Source organism: Temnothorax nylanderi, unplaced genomic scaffold (genome assembly GCF_030848795.1).
Source record: "Temnothorax nylanderi isolate EJ_2023f unplaced genomic scaffold, tnyl_v1.0 TNYL_tig0035_pilon, whole genome shotgun sequence".
Lineage (NCBI taxonomy): Eukaryota > Metazoa > Arthropoda > Insecta > Hymenoptera > Formicidae > Temnothorax > Temnothorax nylanderi.
In genome coordinates, this window is record NW_027249097.1 from 733,721 (window position 1) to 747,367 (window position 13,647).

The following is a 13,647-nucleotide window of genomic DNA, read 5'->3' on the forward strand; positions in this document are numbered from 1 at the left end:
CGGATGGCGTATTTACCTGTTCTGTTTCCTGGCTCGTCACGATAGGTCGAGGCGCGCGCGAGCGCGGTGGAAATCCATTTGAAACTCGAGGAGTCGGCGCGCGGAGGGACGGATAAGGGGAAAAGGAAGGCGGGGGAGAGGGGGGGGGGAGAAGTCTTGTAATAGAAACTCGAGAGTCATTCGTGCTATTTATAGCCTTTTCGAGGTAGTCCGATAAGGGAAGATCTTAGGCGCGTCTGTGAATAATGAATGGCGGTTGACGGGATTGTGTGGTGCCTCGCGGTGCGCAGGTGTGAACGACCTGATCTCTAACTAGGAAACGAAGCTCGCTTTTCGTGTACGGCGGCACCGACTTTCGAACTCCTTCGGGGGGGCAACCACCTTGTTCCTGCTACGTTTCCTTCCTTCCCCCCCCCCCCCCACGTCCTAAATTCGACATTTCGTGGGACGCGAGGATATGTCGCGAATCCGATTTGTCGAGGATATATAGCTATCGGGGACGTGGCGCGCAAGAGTAGTCGAAGAGTATTCAAAGTACGCGGAACATTGGAGCGGACAAGCGCCAGTCGCTCTCGCTGCGCTACACGCGGCGGCGCCGGCGTCTCCGTCGCGTCGCGTCGCGACGGAGACGCGAGCCGCGCGCGGAGAATCGAAAGGATAAACAAAAACAACGCGAGTATAGCACGGGTAGTACCGTAACTCATGGATTCGCGCTCGCTCGTTTCTCCTTACCTGCGTGCTCGCGCGATTCACGCCCTTCTCTTCCTCCGCTCCACTCCGCTCCGGTCGTCCCTCCACCGTAATCCTTTCTATCCCTCTTTATTCCACCCTCTCGCTCGTATACAGATACACTAACGGTGAATCGCAAGTCGCACTGTTGCGCTATGAATTTAAACGCGTACCAGGACTACCAGGTACCTGCAGTAGCGTTATCTGTGGGCGGTAATCTACTTCATTCGAGCCGCCGAAACACGACTTGCGGATAGCATGCGCCATCTAGCTGTAACTTGATATTACACTTTGAGCCGTCAAAAAAATAATGTAAATTATTGTAACAATTTAGACAAATAACTGTAAATTAAAATAAATGAAAATTAAAGGAAAAAAATGAAAAATTGAACGATTAATTAATTGATTTCTTTAAACCGTATATTTGCAAACAGTCCTACAGAAATCTAAAGTAGTTTTGAACTAGATGAGATGCATTTTAATTATTTATTTATTAACATGTACAGTAACATGATGCTAATATAGACACATTATTATTTATGCTGAGCTGTTAAACGACAAAAAGCAATATTACTTAATTCACGATTGCAATATGCATGTACACTATGCGCAATGTTTATTTCTTTCATAGATATCAAATCAAGATCTTCCAAACCATTGTTAAATTTTCCGTAGCATCCAAAAAATTGTGCTCAAACTGAATAATAGTAAAATTTCTCGCATCTTTTACTATTGTATCCTTAAATTGATTAAATTTTAAACGGAATCGTGTAATGTATCATTTCATCTAGCTAAAGCAGCAAGCAAAACGAAAGTGCGATTGAACTTAATGTGAAGACTAGGAGTCTTCGGACAATATATACATTTTACATTTATTATAAATTACATGAAGTTTTATATATACACAAGCTATTTACATCCATAAAACGTGATGTACACAAACAGATGTTTCTCACGATAGCAAAATATATCACAGTTTTATATACACATAAAGATAAAAAAATCTATTTGTCACGCTCTCTCATTTATCCAGAGTAATATAAAATATAAAATATGCGCGACTTTTGCAGTCACGGGGGAGTCTTAGAGAATTCTCTTAATCTCAAGTCTTAAATTGCTACAAGTCTTAATTGTTGCGCTTCGCTCTTTTTTGTAACAGTGGAATTTAACCGTCTCAAGACTGAACTTGCTCGGTCTGCTTTTTCCACGCCTTCGCGGAAGCCAGGAACTTGAGGTTCGGCCTCTGCGACTCGTCCTCTGGAAATACGAAGTCGAAGACCTCCTCCCAGCCGTCGTCGCTGCCGTCCTCGCCTACGACGCGCCTCTTCTTCTTCACCCTGCGCGGCATCTTCTCCATGATCTTCGCGAGAGTCTCGGGGGTGCCTTTCTCGCTCTCGAAGTCCTTCCAGGCTTCCAACAGTAACACCCGACTCTCGGTGTCGCCGTTGGATCTCAGGGCGTCGTTTCCGCGCTCGAAGATGCGCCTCGCCAAGATGATGTTGTCGGGGCTGTCCTCCAGCTGCGGATTCAGCAGCTCGAATTTCGCATACGCTATCCAGACCTTGACGTGCAACGTGCGCTCCAGCAACCGCTCGAACAGCTGCCGGGAGTTCTCCGTTTCGCCCTGGGCGATCTCGAAGTCGATGTACGACTTCCACAGCAGCTCCGGCATGTCCAGCCGCGGCCGCGCGACAGCGAACTCGTATATCGAGCGGGCGCGATCTATCTCGCCCAGTCGTGTCTCCAACTCGGCGAATCGCATCCACGTGGTGCAGTTCTCCGGCCCGAACTCGATGAACTTCTCGTACAGCTTGCGGCACCGGTCGAACTCCACCAGCTGTATCTCGAGGTCGATGTAGCCCCGATAAAGCTTGTCGGTCGGGCATATACCCAGCGCCAGGCCCAGCGTCTTCCTCGCCTTGCTCAAATCCTTCTGCCGTATCTCGAAGTACGCGTAAAGCAGCCAGATCTTCGAGAAGGTGAAACGCTTGTGCGGTATGAGCTCCAGGCACACCTTGTACACCTGCCGGCACCGCTCGACGTCCTTGGCCTCCAGCTCTTCGAAGAGAGCGTACTTGATCCACAGGTAGATGTACCTCCGCCAGAATTGCTTCTCCTTGGTGGGCGGCACGTTGGCGATCGCTCGCTCGTACGTCTCGCGGATCACGTCGACGTTACCTTCCGATTCCACCAGTCTCAGATAGTCGAACCACGCGTCGTAATTCGAGGGGTTCTCCTTGATCTCCTGCTCGTACTGGTGCTTCCGCTTGCTGACTATCACGTCCTCGATACCCGAGCGATCGCCGTACTTCTTCTCGTGGATCGTGTACGCCTTGTAAATCTCCTGAGTGTTGCTCTTCGGGATGTTCTCCAGCGCGTACTTGTAGATTATGCGGGCCCGGTCGTGCTCCCGTTGGCCCTCCTCGAATCTCGCAAACGCCAGGAACAGCTTCTCGTCCAGGCTCTCGTCGCCGTAGAAATTAACGGCGCGCTCGTAAACCGCGCGCGCGCCCTTGATAAACCCGTACGACTCCTCGAAGCGGGCGTACTTTATCCAGTGCTTCACGTCCGGGTGGACCATGACGAAGCGCTCGTAGATCTGTCGCGCCCGGTCGATCTCCTTGTATCGCAGCTCGAACTTGATGTACGTCTGCCAGGCCTGCTCGTCCGGTTCCCACTCCATCCACCGCTCGAACACCTGGCGTGCCCCGGCGATGTTCTCCAGGGTCTCCTCCATGTAGGTGTACTTGTACCAGAATTGATTGGCGCGCGGCAGCAGGGTGACCGCTCGGTCCCAGAGATTCCTGGCGTGGTTCACCTGCCGATTGCGCATCTCCATCTCCGTGTACTTGAGCCAGAGCGCGATGTTGCGGTGATCCACCTCGAGCGCCCGCTCGTAGATGGACCTCGCCCGCTGTATCTGCTTCTGGCTCTCCTCCCATTGCGCGTACTTCATCCAGTTCGTGATGATCATGCGGTTCTTGCGGATGATGTCCTCGAACGCCTTGCGCTTGCGGTGCTGGTAGTCCGCGAGCTCGTGCGGATCCGAGATCTTCTGCTTCGGCGGCGGCGGCAGGATCTCGAGGTCGCGCTCCTTCGCCTCGCGCAGCAGCTGCTCCGCGGTGATCTGTATCTCCGCGGGCGCCTTGTTCTTCACCTTCGCCACCTTCGGCATCTTCTGCGACTTCTCCATGGCCGGGCCGAGAGGTTAAGAGTGTCTTTCCTCCGATATCGCGCGGACTCCTTGGCCTTCCTTAACCTTCTCTTCTCACACCGAGCTGTAATAATTTCGCTATAACACGGAATACGCTATTTCGACACACTCGCTGCAAATTACTTACTCGAAATCACGCAAAGTTGCAAACGGCGAACGTGCACGACGCCGACGACATTAACCTTCCCTCCCTTCTCGCTGCTTCCCGCCGAGTTTCGCGACTCGCGAGCCTGAACTAAAAACTCTCTAGATCCGGTAGATCGTTCGTCGCTTATGTATCTGAAGCGCAGTCCGATTGGCTGCTGCAGGTCGAGACAGGTTTGCGATTGGTTGTTAGGTTACACCGCGCCGCCGCTCTCCCCCCCTGCTGATATTTCTCCTTGCTCGGTAGAATCGTGGTTAGGAGAGGTTAGGATGGAACCTTACGGCGAGAGTTGCTGATTTAAATAATCGGATGTAAGTTTACTATGAAAAAATGGCACGTTTGTTTAATAGATTGGCGAGCAGAGAACTGGCTAGGATGCAGGTCGCCAGATACGGTCATAAAGCGGATCACTGGGTAAGTGTCTCGCACTGTGCTCCATAATTTTCATGCTCTATTGCATCTTTCTAATGAATAAATCTATTGTATATATTGTTATAATTTTACTTATTTTTTACTGTAATTTTGTTTATTTTTTTATTTGTTCATATATATAGTTTTTTTATATCATAACTAATTGCTGTCCGATTTGTAAATACAGAATAAACATTTGTAAGGCTCTGAATGCAACATCCATCCGTTTAATTCTTTTTTTTCCTCTTTGCCTAGTCTGTGGTTAGAAAGAAAAAGACGCATATGGGCAGGGCGCTGAAACACTTCGACGAGTTCTATGGTAATGTCTATGGAAAGTCGTGGGAAAATATAAAAACTGCGTTACTAGCGGAAGAGCACAAGTACATGGCTGTTGTGAACAGCTTCAGCGACATGGACAGAATAAAGTCAGAGTTAGAGGTATATTCGTCTTCTTATATGGTAAAGGATTATTGAAGATATATTACGATTTTTGCTAACATTTGGTCTTCCCTCTAGTCCCAAGGTGCCATGAATCTAAGAACAATTTATGAAACCTACAAGAAACACATCGACGAAAATCCAACCATGTATACGAAAAAGAGGAAAAAGGCAAAGCAAGGAAGAAGTCGAATGGAGTCTGTGATTTCTGACGCTGAGATATCAACGGTGCAGTCAAATTATCCCACAGATTATGCATCACCTACATCTATAAGTACAGACGATGATGAAGAAAGAGGCATCGCGCCGGAGGATCAACCGTTGCAGCCTGTAAAAATGAAACCTATTGAATCAGATTTGAATGAAGTTGCTTTGGACGAAAATCGAATCGTGCATCCCAACGCCAACTTGAGCGGATTATATGAATTTGTACCAGCCACGAAACTTAAGGGTAACCCCAATACCGCAAGAATCTGAAAATACAAATGTCAGACGTAGAAATGTCATTGTAATATGCGTTTATGTTATTTTTCAGGCATGGAAGATTGGATATTGGAGTCACAGCACTATGGCTATTACAAAGAAGGCTCGGAAGTTTCAGTTAACATTGAGAAGGAGGTAGTGTTAACGTTTCCGGAGTATCTCAACATCTATACGTTTGAGGAAGACAACGACAGCAGATTTCCATCCCCAAAGAAAGGATCAACTGGCGTCTTAGGTTGGCTAACTTTAACTAGAATCTAATTTCGTTGTCTAATTTCGATTGACGAACATCACGATTGTATTTTATAGATTATTATCTTCTGGATGGTGCCTCTGTGTTACCAGTGTTGGCCTTAGACTTGCAACCTAGTGACGTTGTACTAGACATGTGCGCGGCACCAGGAGGAAAGACTCTGAGCATTCTACAGACGCTTATGCCGCATATGATGGTTGCTAATGACATCCAAAAGTCCCGAGTGCAGAGGATCCGCAAAGTCATAGACGAATATACAGCCGGCATCGGCCAGTGGGAAAACAGATTGTTTGTGACAGAGCGAGATGCAAGATTTATCGACGACAAAGATATGTTCAACAAGGTAATACGCAGAAAATTTATTATTTTCTCGCAGAGCATTCTTATACCACTTATTTCTTCACAGATATTGGTGGATGTGCCATGCACCACGGATAGGCACGTTTTGCATTCGGAAGAGAACAATATCTTCAAGCCGCAGAGGGTGCGGGAGAGATTAAAGATACCAGAGTTGCAAGCAGCCATTTTAACGTGCGTACGAAATTCGATACTCTATTATAAATGTGTCTGGTTATTCTTCTCTATCAAATAATTGTCTGTTACAGTAATGCGTTGAAGATAATATCAGTTGGTGGAACGGTCGTGTATTCTACCTGTTCTCTCAGTCCTATTCAAAACGACGGTGTCGTCGGCATGGCGCTGAAAAAAGCCTGGGAGGAAACTAATTCTGTTATGATCGTAAAGTAAGCATTTTTCGTATATGTGACAATACGTTATTATCTGATTGCGATTTTATATTAACGACACTATTCGCTGAGACAGAGATATGAGGGAAGCGCTGGATCCATTGAGATGCCTTTATAGATTCGGCAATTTTGGACTAAAATACGGCCATATCGCCATTCCTACGCTCAGTAATAATTGGGGTCCCATGTACTTTTGTAAAATAATACGAATGCGGTAATAATAGGTGAGTGTACGCAAATAATTTAAGACCTAGAGATTTTGTTGACTTTATTGTAGACTATTAAATTATTATATACTGAATAAATAATATATATTTTATATGTAATGAAATCAACCTTTCACTTTTTTTATAATCTTATGTAACTATATGGAAAACTGTAAAATATTAATGAACTTACCCTATCGTGGTAAAAATACGCAAAATATAACATACATACAAAATTATCATGAAACATGAATAATTAATCATAAATTAAGCCATGATATAATTTTCTATTTTGTATTATTACTTCTTAAAGGTAGCGTCTGGTCGTTCGCTTCCTCGTCAGGTGATCCTTCAATCTGATTCCATGGTTGTTCGTTGCCGCTCCCAAAGATAGTGTAAACCAATATCTCAATTACATATAGAATGATCGTTACGAGGAATATAATCCTCCACGCCTCTATGGTTTGCTGTAAATAATAAAACAAAATCAAGATACGCCGATCGAATCAGCGTAATCGCCGTAATCGAAGCGAAGTAGAGAAGAGTTCATTTAATAAAGGACTATTTCTTTGGAAATAATTTGGTCCAAATGTCCTCTTTCCAATCTGCAACTTTAGAAATCCTTTTACTTTGTTACTTACGTTTCCGTGAGTCAATTGTCCCACGAATATCGGCACGACAAAGCCGGGTATGGTGGCGACGAAGTTTGTCATCGCTACCAAGCTACCGGCAAAGTTCGGTGCGATGTCTATGTGGTTTGCCAGGAAACCACAATACATTCCGCCGATACAAGTCACCGCGATCGTCATCAGCACGACTGCTTTCATGCGGTCGCACCCGACGTACGACACCTGTATTAAGCATACCATGGGTACGAACGACGCTGTAACAGTTTTGAAATTCCATTTAGAAAGGTGCATTTAGAAACAATAAAAGTATATAAGATATTAAAGCTATATAAGATATTGAAAAATTTACGCTGTTATATTGTCTACATATAGTGCAAATATCTAAATAAAAGTCAATCTTTTTTTGAAAGATCTCTGAAAATTGGATTTTCAGTGTTAAACATACCAAAGAGAGTGCCGATTTTTCTAGATATTGTTACTGTGATTAGACGTTTCTCCTGCAGGATGGCTAATAATTTGCTGAGAATCATGGTGAAGAGCCACATGCCCAAAAACGGGATGGATGACAAACCTGCATTCTGATGCACGAGCAAATTAACTTATAAATGTGTTAAATTGTATGTATTATAACGAATCTTAGAGCTTACCGAGCTCATATCAAACTTCAGAATCTGATTCATAAAGGTGGGCAGTTCGATGAGCAGCATGTACCAGCCGAAATTGCTGCAGAAATGTGCGATCAGGATCGCCATGAACGGTTTGGAACGAAATACTTGCAGCCATGGAACCTGCAATAAATGCGGATAAAAAAAATAAAGAATTTTTTAATTTAATGCCTTTAATTCTTAATGTACCCGTTTGGGAATATTCTTTTTGTGTCCGCCCAAAGACGTGACGATGTAGCTCTTCTCCTCTTGAGTGATGAATCTCGTCTGTTCTTCCGGGGAATCCGCTATCATCAGCCACCAAAGAGTGCACCAAATTAGGCAAAGCACGCCTTCAACGTAGAAGATGGATTCCCATCCTAAATTCGCAGCCAGCAACCCGGTCAGTAAGATGGAAATCACAGTGCCGAGTGCTGTCCCTAAAAATTTCTCAACTTAATCTCTTTCTGACAGTAAAATTTACCATTTATTCGAAAAGTTCCACATATCTAATATATGGGTTTTATTAGAACCTTATCGAGAAAGAAGCACAGCTATCGTTACAATTTTCGCTTTGTAATTACAGACCTCGAAAGAATCACGATGAAAGATTCTGGAGTATTGTCAGAACTTCGCAAAAATGAACGTCTTCTGTATAATTTCCTTTTCTTACCTGCATACACGATCGAGGCGATGACGCTTCTCTCATTCGGCGGCGCCCACTTCGCGATCATCACGTGCATAGCGGGGAACGATACACCCTGTAATTCAAACGCTCAAAATTATAATTGTATTGGAACGTGATATCTGTTGATATAACAAGTCGCGCTACTAACACCACCGATTCCTTGAAGAAATCTCATAGCTATGAAGAGCCAGTAGTGAATGCGCGCAGCGACGGGCGTCAGGATGGACGCGGCGACATTCAACAGGACCGATAGGTTCATCAGCCACTTAGCTGACCAGAGTTCCGCCAATCTTCCACCCGGTAACATGGATACCGTGTAGCCCCAGAAATAGGAAGACAGAATGAGACCCTGAATAAGTTCGTTCCATACAAACGGACCGTCCTGAAAAGATGCAGTAATATATTGGCTAGTATTTTTCTTTCTCTTTTCTTTTTATTAAAATTCTAAGGTCTTTTGCTGAAGCTACGATATGAAAATTACACGCGCATAAATCTTTACATAAGATATCATCACACACCTCGCCTTTGATCGTCGTGATGTTTGAGGTATCATCAAACTGGCAAATGTTCGTACTCGTTAGCGTGGTATTGTTAGTTTCTGAGTCGTTCGACGAGGATAATTTGGTGTATGATTTAACAGCTGTGTGGTTCACCATAGCGACGATAGCCACGCTGGCATTGACTTTAAAGCCATAAAGGATAGCGAGGCCAATTGATCCCATAACGGCCATCAAGTATCGAAAGCGAAAGAGCGTTCGGTTTTCACCTGTAAAAATAAGAAATAAATAATATTATAATCAGATGTTTTTTAAATACAAGATTGATGGAAGGCAATTATCTTCGTCATATTTCTTTAATTTTAATATTAGATTATAATTTTATATTTTGCTGAAACTAAGCTTCAGATTTTTAATTTTTATTTTATTTTTTCTGCAACGAAAATTAAATGGATATTCGAATAATTTAACTTATTTTTTTATCATCTGATTTATCGCGCAACAAGTTCTCTTCGATCGTGACGACGAGCAATTATACTTCGTGAATCATGTTTCAGATTTTCAACTCTTACTTTCGCGAGTACGTGACGAGTTGCACATGGCACTTGTCGTCTGCCTAAAGTAAGCGTCACGACAGAATTATGGTACAACTGTTTGAACCAACACTAACATATTTTTATATGAACGAGAACTGTTTCTACGGCGCGGAGAGAACGACAGCTTCGAAAATAAGTTTTCTAAATTGAAAACATTTTCATACGTATTCACGAACGGAATATTCTTTGATTTTATACCATGTATTTTTTGCGTTTGGCTTGACGCGAGATCGATTTCGTATGTTTGAAGGCGTACCCACGAGATTATTTTAAGAACGAGAGAATGTGTGTTTGCGCTGACATGCGGGACATATCCCGCTTCGAATGCGATGTCATCCTGATGAAATTCTGTAGTTTTGATGTAACGATCGCGGTTCAATGTTTCCTCGCGCAATTAATAAATTCATTTTATTCGAATTTAATCGCATCCCGCGAATCTCTTTGCGCCTTCGAGATTACGAAAATTCGTAGAAATGATAAAGCACTTGTCGGTACTTGCATAGCGTTGCGTCATCATATTTCGGCACACATATATGTCGCGGATCGGTTAAATGTCAGTCCAGAAAAATTTCATTTCCAATCGACAAAATTAGCTGAAACTCTAGGTGCTTCCGAATATCGATCTGGGGTAGAGGACGCGTCAAGGTCGAAAAGGCGTCCTTAAAATCAGAGTTATCTTATATATTTTTTGAGGAAATTAAATGTGATGCAATTTATTACACATACGATGTAAGTAGAGTTTAAGAAACATAATTTAGCAAATACGATTAGTAAAAACTAATAATATAAGATATATTTATATCTTCTAAATAATTTTTTCATTATTTTTCCTTTTAACGTTTCATAATTTTAAATTACGTTTTGTAGAATTAAATCTTAATTTTAGGATTGTAGAATTAAAATCTTAATTTTTCGAAGAGTCGACAGAAGAATCGTCGCTTACCGTTGGCGTTATTTTCCACCACGGCCATGGTATCGATGGAAATGTCTTCGATGGTGCTCTTCAATATCCGGAGGATCCCGACGACAATAATGTACAACAAAGATAATCGATTGCGCTTCTCTAATAATCAATTTCACACCGTCGTAAAGGTTTTATTTCTCTCGAGCGGACCTATTCTGGGGACAACCCGATCGCTTCCGGCTCGTCGCGGGATCAGCGTGCCACTGACGTAAAGCGGCATGGGAAAGCCGAGAAATTCTTGGAGCGGCTCCGGAGGGATGCCGGAGCGTGCGCCTCTTCTATAAACGCCCGCCCCACGCACGCGTGTGCGTGCGTGCGTGAGAGGGCAGGGCCACACGAAAAGGAGAAGAGGCCGATGCCTCGTATTCTCGATCCCAGATCATTGACATTGCCAGCCGGCGCCGGAAAGAGCAAAAGGGTAAAGCGCGGTGTCGTATCACCCGCGGTCGCCTCCGCATCTGGCGATCAAGGAAAAAAATTAAAAACTGCTTTGTCAATCGACAAGTTGTATGATGGAATAATTAAGCTATTGAGCAATATCACAGTAACGATTACGAAAAACGTATCGTTAAGAAGTTTGAATATAATGATAACGATTACTCATGAATGACGCGACTGTTCACGCTTGACCTTTCCGAAAGTTTTATGAATGAAAATCCTCTCCAAAAACTCGAGATTTTCATTTTTATTTAATCCTTCATCGGTCGTGACTCTCCTTGATGCATCGTGTATCATATTTCTGGACTTTCTGAATCCGAAATCCGAATGCCAGAATTTGTTTATTCGAGAGACCCTGAAGATAGGCTCGAGTGAATATTGAGTGTGTAAGATGAAAAAAAATGTCGACTGCATTTGCAAATTTTTAATATATATGTAACAGAGACTTTTCTCTCTCTCTCTCTTTCTTCCCCTCGTGTTCTTTCATTATCCCCACACGAGCTCATGATCTCGTTAGTGTGCGGGCCGCCAAAAGCGTCGCAGTGAACATGAGCGCGAACTCGGAGACCGGTGATCATCTCGACGAGATCTACGACTGGATCGATCAAATCAAGTTTTCCAGGCCCAAAAGAAACATAGCCAGAGACTTTTCTGACGGAGGTAAACGAAAAATCCTATGGATCTTCTCATATAAATTTATTTGTCGATTCTTCTTCCGCGAAAGACCGACGGTCTTCCGGGATACAATGCCTTCAGGAATAACACTGCAGAAAATTTAATCTATGCTATGATCGAACTCTCCAGTGTTGATGGCGGAGCTGTTGAAACGCTACTATCCTAAACACGTGGACGTGCACAATTACGTCGCCGGCAACAGCGTCGCGAAGAAGATCGACAACTGGAGCACGTTGAATCGCAAGGTATTGTCGAAGATCGATATGAGGCTGGGAAAGGAGGCAATTAATCAGCTGGCGAGTTCCCAGCCGGGCGTCATCGAGAAAGTCCTCGCCGATCTACGAGTCAAGATCCTGAAGGACTCCAACGCCGACAGAGAGACCTTGTACTTCGGCCACGAGGACAGCAAAGGTGGCTACTGAACTGTAACAAATTTATTTTTGGATTCCCTCAATCATATTCTCCCGAATTGCTTTTCAATTTTTACGCATAATAATATAGAGGCGGTAAGGTCCGTGCTAAATCCTGACGAGATAGCGAACAAGACTGTCCCCCGGCACATTTTCACTCGCCTGAAGCAGGAGCTGCAGGAGAAAAACGACACGATCTCCACGTTGCAGCAGAAGATCTCGCACCTGGAAAGCATAATGAAGCTGAAGGACCAACGCATCGACGACCTCACGACGCAGATCACAAGGCCGCCCGTCGAACGGAACGTCGCTACCCCGCGTTCTCACGTTATCGGCAGCGGAATCTCGAAACCGCGCGTCTCCACCAAACTGTCGCAATAAACCCGGTCGAGAAACCGGCGTCGCGCGCTCTCCGATTGTAGCTATTGTACAACACATAGCTTGTTCGTTTTTTTTTTTACACATGTACCATGTACGAAAGAATACACTTTTTATTATCATCTGGTTGGGCCATTCATCTTACAATTACGCATGCAATTACAGCGTGTCGTAATATGTATAGTATAATACAGAAATAGAGCACTGCCACAAAATCTTTCTTGATCTTTCAGGTGCCCAGTACTGTATAAAATCTTTTGGACATCAACGAAACAGAATTATAAATTACGCAGAAAATATTTATAGCTTCACACACGAGACGCTGTACGGAATGTCGCGGCGATTTTACGTAGGTGGAGATACTAGGATGACACCGTCGCCACGCACGAACAGCATCTGGATGGTCCTCTTCTTCTGGCGGTAGATCTCCTCGTACGTCTCCTCGTCGATCTCCACTATGTTTATAATCTCCTCCACGTCACCCAACACCATGTTCAGATGCTGATCGAAAGCCTGAAATTGCGTTGAGACGTAAGAATTCGATACTTTCGCTTTATTTTGAATCGCTTGCATCGCTGCAGCTCTAAGTAGACAGAGCAACGAAAAGTTTCTTACGTGCAATTTTCCTCGGAGTTCTCTCTCGTTCCTCATCTTCACATAGATCCGCTCCTCCAGGCTCAGCTTTATGAGGTCCAGCGGCTCCTTCACGTCGATCGGCGGTAACTGTTTTGGGACACACATCCGAGAGATTACGGACTGCAGTATTTACGAACATCGAACTACGCGAGCCAGCTCGTAACTCACCTGTTCCGATTCCTCAACCATCTCGTGTTTCTTGAATTCCTCGTGAAAATAGCGTAACGCCGTGCGATTAACGCAAGTTAGACAGCGACTAGACAAGAAATAGTCGCGAATAAATGTGCGTGTGCGAAATTCAAATATCACGTAATTGGATGTGTCAGAGGTTACCGGCTACCGCCATAGGAACAGAACGAACAGAAGATAACTGATCGCGTTCACTAGTGTGTGATGAAAGCAGGCGCAACAGGAATTTGCAAAGTTAAATATATATATATGTATGGAAACATATTATTTTCAATTCT

At 44.1% G+C, this 13,647-nt stretch overlaps 6 protein-coding genes across 7 annotated transcripts in view; 2 read left to right on the forward strand and 4 right to left on the reverse strand.

The window, feature by feature from the left end:
- The window catches only part of LOC139771003 (protein tramtrack, beta isoform-like), a 62,180-nt gene extending 61,426 nt beyond the window's left edge, over nt 1-754 (reverse strand). Inside the window, exon 1 of the mRNA XM_071703401.1 lies at nt 733-754. The gene's annotated coding sequence lies outside the window, so the exon portion shown is untranslated. The remainder of the gene's footprint in view (nt 1-732) is intronic.
- Nucleotides 755-1,574: 820 nt separating this feature from the next.
- On the reverse strand, nt 1,575-4,168 carry Crn (pre-mRNA splicing factor crn). 2 transcript variants are annotated; one of them, XM_071703407.1, is made up of 2 exons: nt 4,071-4,168; nt 1,575-4,007 (listed from the first exon to the last, which is right to left on the reverse strand). In XM_071703407.1, the coding sequence occupies exon 2, from the start codon at nt 3,920-3,922 to the stop codon at nt 1,904-1,906; it is 2,019 nt and encodes a 672-aa protein (XP_071559508.1). In that variant the 5' UTR covers nt 3,923-4,007; nt 4,071-4,168; the 3' UTR covers nt 1,575-1,903. The 2 variants fall into 2 exon arrangements, with proteins under 2 accessions (XP_071559508.1, XP_071559509.1); XM_071703408.1 differs by having other exon boundaries at nt 1,575-4,021; nt 4,071-4,159.
- Nucleotides 4,169-4,317: 149 nt separating this feature from the next.
- Nucleotides 4,318-7,204, forward strand: L(2)10685 (5-methylcytosine rRNA methyltransferase l(2)10685). The gene is made up of 9 exons (XM_071703410.1): nt 4,318-4,502; nt 4,755-4,937; nt 5,016-5,388; nt 5,473-5,655; nt 5,730-6,016; nt 6,080-6,204; nt 6,279-6,416; nt 6,496-6,643; nt 6,939-7,204. Exons 1-8 carry the CDS (start codon nt 4,419-4,421, stop codon nt 6,635-6,637), a joined length of 1,515 nt encoding a protein of 504 aa, XP_071559511.1. The 5' UTR covers nt 4,318-4,418; the 3' UTR covers nt 6,638-6,643; nt 6,939-7,204.
- Mfs3 (major facilitator superfamily transporter 3) lies at nt 6,671-10,831 on the reverse strand. Its single transcript, XM_071703409.1, has 9 exons — nt 10,623-10,831; nt 9,105-9,352; nt 8,735-8,968; nt 8,572-8,659; nt 8,109-8,338; nt 7,902-8,042; nt 7,700-7,832; nt 7,267-7,508; nt 6,671-7,092 (listed from the first exon to the last, which is right to left on the reverse strand). The coding sequence occupies exons 1-9, from the start codon at nt 10,648-10,650 to the stop codon at nt 6,913-6,915; spliced, it is 1,524 nt and encodes a 507-aa protein (XP_071559510.1). The 5' UTR covers nt 10,651-10,831; the 3' UTR covers nt 6,671-6,912.
- Nucleotides 10,832-11,609: 778 nt separating this feature from the next.
- Nucleotides 11,610-12,666, forward strand: LOC139771013 (sperm flagellar protein 1). Its single transcript, XM_071703413.1, has 3 exons — nt 11,610-11,741; nt 11,886-12,167; nt 12,258-12,666. The coding sequence occupies exons 1-3, from the start codon at nt 11,630-11,632 to the stop codon at nt 12,545-12,547; spliced, it is 684 nt and encodes a 227-aa protein (XP_071559514.1). The 5' UTR covers nt 11,610-11,629; the 3' UTR covers nt 12,548-12,666.
- On the reverse strand, nt 12,640-13,645 carry Lsm3 (uncharacterized). The gene is made up of 3 exons (XM_071703412.1): nt 13,349-13,645; nt 13,160-13,267; nt 12,640-13,057 (listed from the first exon to the last, which is right to left on the reverse strand). The coding sequence occupies exons 1-3, from the start codon at nt 13,367-13,369 to the stop codon at nt 12,890-12,892; spliced, it is 297 nt and encodes a 98-aa protein (XP_071559513.1). The 5' UTR covers nt 13,370-13,645; the 3' UTR covers nt 12,640-12,889.
- Nucleotides 13,646-13,647: the final 2 nt, after the last annotated feature.

What these genes read in the sequence shown, in the direction of transcription:
- Crn (XM_071703407.1), bottom strand. Translation starts at nt 3,922, where the DNA reads ATGGAGAAGTCGCAGAAGATGCCGAAGGTGGCGAAGGTGAAGAACAAG.
- Mfs3 (XM_071703409.1), bottom strand. Translation starts at nt 10,650, where the DNA reads ATGGCCGTGGTGGAAAATAACGCCAACG. An exon ending in TTCTTCAAGGAATCGGTGGT is followed by an intron (nt 8,660 to 8,734) that starts GTTAGTAGCGCG and finishes TTTGAATTACAG; the next exon opens with GGTGTATCGTTCCCCGCTAT. An exon ending in AAAAATCGGCACTCTCTTTG is followed by an intron (nt 7,509 to 7,699) that starts GTATGTTTAACA and finishes AAACTGTTACAG; the next exon opens with CGTCGTTCGTACCCATGGTA.
- LOC139771013 (XM_071703413.1), top strand. Translation starts at nt 11,630, where the DNA reads ATGAGCGCGAACTCGGAGACCGGTGATCATCTCGACGAGATCTACGAC. An exon ending in CAGAGACTTTTCTGACGGAG is followed by an intron (nt 11,742 to 11,885) that starts GTAAACGAAAAA and finishes CGAACTCTCCAG; the next exon opens with TGTTGATGGCGGAGCTGTTG. An exon ending in CGGCCACGAGGACAGCAAAG is followed by an intron (nt 12,168 to 12,257) that starts GTGGCTACTGAA and finishes ATAATAATATAG; the next exon opens with AGGCGGTAAGGTCCGTGCTA.
- Lsm3 (XM_071703412.1), bottom strand. Translation starts at nt 13,369, where the DNA reads ATGGTTGAGGAATCGGAACAG. An exon ending in TGGTTGAGGAATCGGAACAG is followed by an intron (nt 13,268 to 13,348) that starts GTGAGTTACGAG and finishes GTCCCAAAACAG; the next exon opens with TTACCGCCGATCGACGTGAA. An exon ending in AACTCCGAGGAAAATTGCAC is followed by an intron (nt 13,058 to 13,159) that starts GTAAGAAACTTT and finishes ACGCAATTTCAG; the next exon opens with GCTTTCGATCAGCATCTGAA.